Source organism: Cyprinodon variegatus, unplaced genomic scaffold (genome assembly GCF_000732505.1).
Source record: "Cyprinodon variegatus isolate N-32 unplaced genomic scaffold, C_variegatus-1.0 Scaffold227, whole genome shotgun sequence".
NCBI lineage: Eukaryota > Metazoa > Chordata > Actinopteri > Cyprinodontiformes > Cyprinodontidae > Cyprinodon > Cyprinodon variegatus.
In genome coordinates this window covers 113,896-120,004 of record NW_015150680.1, presented here as the reverse complement: position 1 = coordinate 120,004, position 6,109 = coordinate 113,896, and the positions used below count along the sequence as shown (strand labels likewise).

Sequence of the window (6,109 nt, the reverse complement as noted above, 5' to 3'; positions counted from 1 at the left end):
ATGGAAAAACATTTTGTTTTTAATCCGTCTCTTTGTCCATTTTTAATGACATTTTAGCATAAATTTAGTAGGAACCTTATTCTTTTCTGTAGTCTCTTCGATTTTCTTTCTAATGACTGCAAGATGCCTTCACAGCTGTTTCCCCCCTGCAGAATATAACAGGTTATGTTTCTTAAAAGCAACTCAGATGATAGTTACCTTAGTTGAAGATGAGCCCCTTCACTGCTACCCCAATGATAGTGTTTGGCCAAATCTGAAACCAGACAAGACCTCAGAGATACTCTGACTCTCCCTTTGATGGAGGCGATTCAAGGGGACGTTTTCTTCTTGAAATTGAACCCCTGAAGCTTCCCATGGATATCAAATAAGTGACTGCTGGGGGCACTTGTTCAAATATTAAGAAAAAAAAAGTCTCAGAAACACAAAGATAAATGGGAGTATACTGAGATTATACTAACACTTTACTACAGTGGTATTTTAAAATTTAAATAAATTATAAATTATAGAAATCGAAGCATAGTAAAACATTTTTTTTTAATTGAGAGATTTTTTAAATTATTATCATACAAAAAAGTAAATCTGTTTGCTCAGCTGTTTAAATCCTAAACTTAATTTCATTACACTGTAAATCTTGATAACTTGAACTCAAGTGATTTGTGAAAACCGAATCTCTTAAACCATTTTAGTTTATTGACTTAAACTGTTAAGTAAAAAATTAAGTGCATTTAATATTATTGCTAAGTTATCATGTTCTATTTTATTCTGTAAAATGAACTTAAGACCAGTAAGTTTCCTACCTTCACGTTTGTTTTTATTTATATGTCATTTATACATCAACTGTACTCATTAGTTCTGAGCCTCTTTCACATAAGTAGAAATTTAATGTTTCTTTTTTCTGGAGAATATAATTAATTAAGCTCTAACATGAATATATTTTGATTTACAACTTATAGCTGCTTGGATTGATATGAAACAAGCCAGTATGTAACAACATTGGACAGTCCTCATCTAATCTTACAGCGCTTTCACTGGTGTTGCAGCATTAGCCACACCCACTGTCAGCTAATCAGCCAATCAGATATTTTTAAATCTGCACAAGTACTTTCTCATTTAAGTTAAGCAAGTTCAGGCTTTGTAAAGTTGTGTATATTTATTCATTTATGGTGTATTTTCTAACTTTTTATTGAATCTTCATTTTTTTCCCTTACTGTTAATGTTTGGCAACCTTTGCCATTCATTTCCTGAAACATCGCTGGATGCTTGGAATCACAATAACCATTGGAAAGACTCTGCAATTAACTGAACAACCTGAATCATTTTATCTGGACTCTCCAGGATTGTTTACAGATTATTCCAGCCTCACTGGCTCTATGCAAATGTCCTGGCGTTCCGGCTTAGAGGAATGGGTGGGAAGGGTCCCGGCTAGGGGAAAAGTCATTGTTTCACACTCTATGCATTACTGATGTCATTGAGTAGCATGCAAAAGCAGCTACTCAATTGCCACTGGTGCAGCTTCAGAACAAGGTTTAAACATGTGTCTGTTAATGAAGGCACCTGCAGGAAGCAAAAGAAATGACAGTTTCTCTCGTGTGATCACGTTTTTTTTGTTTTGTTTGTTTTTGCTTATCTCTGCAGGTTACACCATGATTGGAGGGTGTTTTTGAGAGGAATGAGTGCAGATGTTTGTTATTGCTCATCAGATGGTCCAGCATTTTCCTCACTCATCCCATATAGTGTGACTGAGCTGGATGCACAGCCCTGATGGTTGATATTTGCTTGAGTGACATGGAAAAGTTTCATTCAAAAATGTAACATTTATAATGTATATTTGGTAATGAGTGAATGCTGTCTCTATACGTCTTCCCTCCTATCTTCTGCTCACTCAATAGAAAAGGTTTCCTCTTTACCTGAAAGCTTTAGTTTTAACTTGCATATTTAATAACTGTCCTCGTGTCTCTCTTTTGGTTTGTTGTTATTTTTTCCCGTTTTTGTTTGTCCCCCACCATCTTTTTTTTCCCTCCCAACACTTATTCTTTACAGAGGTTTGAAGGATTTCGGAATGAGAAGACCATGCCTGCAAGCCTCGAACCATCATGCAGTGGTTCAACAGAGGCAGGATCCATTACTACAAGCAACCTCAGGTTGGTTTCGTATTACATTTTGAAGGCCTGGATCAGATGAAAAAAGAAAGTTGCGTGAAAAATTACTAGTTTTATCAGACTGTGCCAAATTAGGATGTTTTATGCAGAGGGCATTTGCAGAGCAATCTGTTTGCAATCTGTAATCTGTTTGTATAATGGCCTCATCCTTGCTGAGTGGCCTTTCAGTCCAATATGGTACAGGTATTTTCTCAAGGTGGATAATGAGACTTTCTTACCACTTTCAGGAATCATCCTCTCAAGGTTTTTGGTCCTTAATGTTGGGGTGATATGCACATTTCCACCAAAACACACAAATCTCTGTAGCACACATCCTGTCTCCTTTCTAAACTGCATTTTCTTGGTGTTATTACGTGGATGTAACTGTCTGAACAGCTAAGCATGTCACCTTCACGTCTCTGGAAATTGTGCCTAAACATAAATCAGCAAAGACAAGGCTGATTTCATTTGTTTGTTTGTTTTTGTTGTTGTTTTTTATGTCACTCTTAAGTTATTTCCTTAAACAACACCAACAGGTGTATGCATCTTTTTAACACAAAGGTTGTGAATTAAATGGTCAGGATTTGAATAAATAATAAAGGAATAATAAAGAATTTATCTCTAACCCTAAAACAAGAAAATCTGTAGTTTGTCTTTTTCTAAAGCGTCTGCAAATATTTGGTTTCTATTATATGGCTTTATAATAACTGGCTAAACCATCATAGAAAGTCCAAGAACTAAATTTCTATCATAGCTTTATACCTTTGTTTACACAGGCAATCACGTATAGATCATAGTTCTTATTTTAAAGAACAGATTTTTTTTTTTTATAACACAAACAGAGCACTAAAAGTGTTGCATTAGAAGATTCCTCTTTTTGTCACAAAATGAATGCAAATTGTCCTGCAGGAATCGGTATGGATGTTAACGAGGACAGAGCATGAAAATGTTTATTTATCCAAGTTGTGATCGTAGTGACACCAACACTAAAGGACAGGAAATCCTGAGAGCAAACTTTGTATCTGGGGAGCTAAGTTACAGGTAGGAGGATAGGTAAGACAGTAGCACACAGACGACAGCTTTATAGATGGAAAAGTAGCAATATGGGTCTATTTATTGGTAATAAGGGCAAGTTCACCAAGGAATAGATATTACTGTGATAATAGCTGTTTTGAACCTCAGTGATGCATGATGGACAGCATCCACCACATGCAGAGAGGCGGCATGTACATTTATACGCACAGCATCGCAGTCATCTGAGAGTGGCCGGAAGCTCATTAAAACAGGATGAATCATTGCACAGAAAAACAAAACCAATAAAACCTCTAATTTATCTTCAACTTTACATTTTCATGTAAAGTTGAAGGAGCCCGTATGGTATCTTTTTGCCAAAGTTCTTATACATTTTAACATACTCTTGGTGTACCTGTCTGTTTCTGTGAAAGGAAGAACTTGTGTAATGTAACTGTACATTTCCCTTTAAAATAAGCAGCCTAGTTCTGCATGAACCGGGCCAGTCAGTAAACGGGCAAAGGCATCTTCGGATTTGCATCTAATGCCCCGTGCAGCCGTATCCATGCAAACACGTCGCAGCCAAACGGGGAACTGTCAGATCTTTTGCATGGAGCATAAATGTCAGCTCACTATCACTTTCTGCTCAACATACCTGATGTTTATACTTTTCCCTCTCTCTGCCCCCTTTCAGGATACTTGCCCGACCGTTAACCCACCCCTCATCTGCTTTCTCTCACACAAGCCCCACTATTTCTCCTGCAGTCCCTATCACTTCCGCTCCTCCATACTACATTTCAGCCTTTAAATAAAAGCTTTCTGCAATTCACAGTTGTTGATCTCGACTTTTTTTTTTTGTGTGTGTGTTCTACCCCTGGCTAATATGGCCTCCTCTTTTTTTCCCCTTTATTCTATTCATCATTTCCACTCACTCTCAGTGTTAAAATCTTTTCTCTTTTTTTTTCTTTTTCTCTCCAGCACGAGCGCTAAGATACGTGCAATTGAGGCCAAGCTCCAGATGATGGAGGAGAATCCAGATGATAGCTTCTCAGGGCCGTCAGCCTATGTTTACAACAAACCGCCTGAGAGGAAGCGATGGGAGCCCTACTCTAAATCGCACCACAGTAACCAGAGCCGGCCCTTCCGCAAGTTTAGGAGATGACCCATTCTCCTCCCTGCTCTGAAGCCCCCTCTCCCCCATCTCCTCCATGTTTTGCTCTCAATCCACCATCTCTACACAGACTCTTAAATCTGAGAACAGAATATTTTGCAGCTGAAGCAGATGAACAATAGCAGGACTGTATTGATGAGAAAAGTTTGTTTTTACTGCTGTGCCAGCGATCTGACTGGCTCTTCTATTGAGCTCCTCTGTTACATTTTTAATGCAGTTCAACTCTTCTCAAAATTTTTGTTTTTTTTTAAACAAGTTTTCTTGTGTTTGCATTATTATTTAATTAATAAAATGTTTTTAATTTGTGTTGGTGTTCCTTTTTTTTTGAACCACTATCTGTCACTCATTCAGATAGATTGAAATAATAAACCACAAGCTGCTCGCTGGTTTTAATTTCTGTTACCTCTGGAGGACCTTATCTGCTTTATTCACCTCCCTTTTTGAGACCCCAAGAGTCTTCATAACTTAAACTCCTGAAGAAAAGGACAGCCCAGATGTGTTGGAATGCCTTTTTTAGGTTAGGAGATGGGATACATTTCCACAATGAATCCCAACTTGTTGGATTTATGGGCTTAACTAGTAGGATCAAATGTTAAGTAAAAAAAAAATGCTCTGACCATGTATGCTGCTGGATCTTAAACATCTGTTTATTTACATATTTAAGGAACAAATGGCACAAAAAAGCTAAATGTTACACTTTTGTTTAAATAAGGATATTGAAGACATGCTGGATACAGTTTTGAACAAACTGGTTATCTAAGCTGCCATATTGTCATTGGCTACAATCACTGAGGAGGTTATGACTGAGATGGAGTTAAAGTCAGTTTGAAAGAAAACTGGAGAGTTTATTTAAGCAGGTTCCCAACAGATTAGTTTACAGCTGAGGTTTGGCAGGTAGGTAGAAACGATGCAGCTGATGTTTCAACCAGGTTCAAATGCATTCTCCTGTAAATATGAACATTTGTGACTCCTTGTTTTATGTCAACTAAAAAACTTAAGAATGATCTGAAAGTTTTTTGGGGTTTTTTTTTTTCTGGATGCTTCATTTGGCGTTCAGTTCTAATTTGGGTTCTAATCCTTTCTTTGCCTCATGGTTTACATGTTTTTTTTTTTATTAATTTCTTTAAATTTTTTTGTTAATTTGAGCTGGGAAAAAAATCTAAATTGAAATTGTATAAACCAAGCAAGACGAAATCATACTTTTGATGTATTTGTTTCTGCTAAAAAATAAAGAAATAAAAAAGAGTAAAATGGTCCACCAATAGAAGGAATGTCTAAACTTCACCAGTAATTTGGCATTAATCCTTCAGGAACGGATTGCAGTGCTGCGCAATCAAGGAGATACTTGATGAATTCATGTGTGATATTCTCAGCTGCAAAGCTTCTGATTGGTTGATTAAAATCCCCCAAAAGTCGCTTTTGCTGGAGATTTTTTTTTCAGTCATTTTCCTCATCGTCCATCCGTTCATCTTTAATATATATATATATATATTTTTTTTCTTTAGATAATTTCTAAGATTTGCATGAAATCTTAATTCAAAGACATTTCAAGAGATTATTTTCTCTCTCTCTTTATTTTTATTCTTAGCTGTTAATTTTCTAAAAGGTCAGTCCTATAGGAAACAGAAAAAAAGTCCATGACCTAAACTCACAATTACAGGATGACAGGAGTTATTTTAAGATTTAAATATATTATATTTTTCAAGATTTAATGAGGATTCAGTTTTCAGAATTTATGTGATTTATACAAATATATATCTATGGTTAAAATATTGAGAGAAAACTATCA

General features: G+C 36.2%; 1 protein-coding gene across 2 annotated transcripts in view; it reads left to right on the top strand.

The window, feature by feature from the left end:
- Positions 1–4,626, top strand: part of rbm18 (RNA binding motif protein 18) — a 23,106-nt gene extending 18,480 nt beyond the window's left edge. For both annotated transcript variants that reach the window (XM_015381068.1, XM_015381067.1), the window contains exons 5-6: positions 2,041–2,141; positions 4,128–4,626. In XM_015381068.1, the coding sequence (XP_015236554.1) occupies positions 2,041–2,141; positions 4,128–4,311 (285 nt within the window). In that variant the 3' untranslated portion in view covers positions 4,312–4,626. The remainder of the gene's footprint in view (positions 1–2,040; positions 2,142–4,127) is intronic.
- The last annotated feature ends 1,483 nt before the right edge of the window (positions 4,627–6,109 follow it).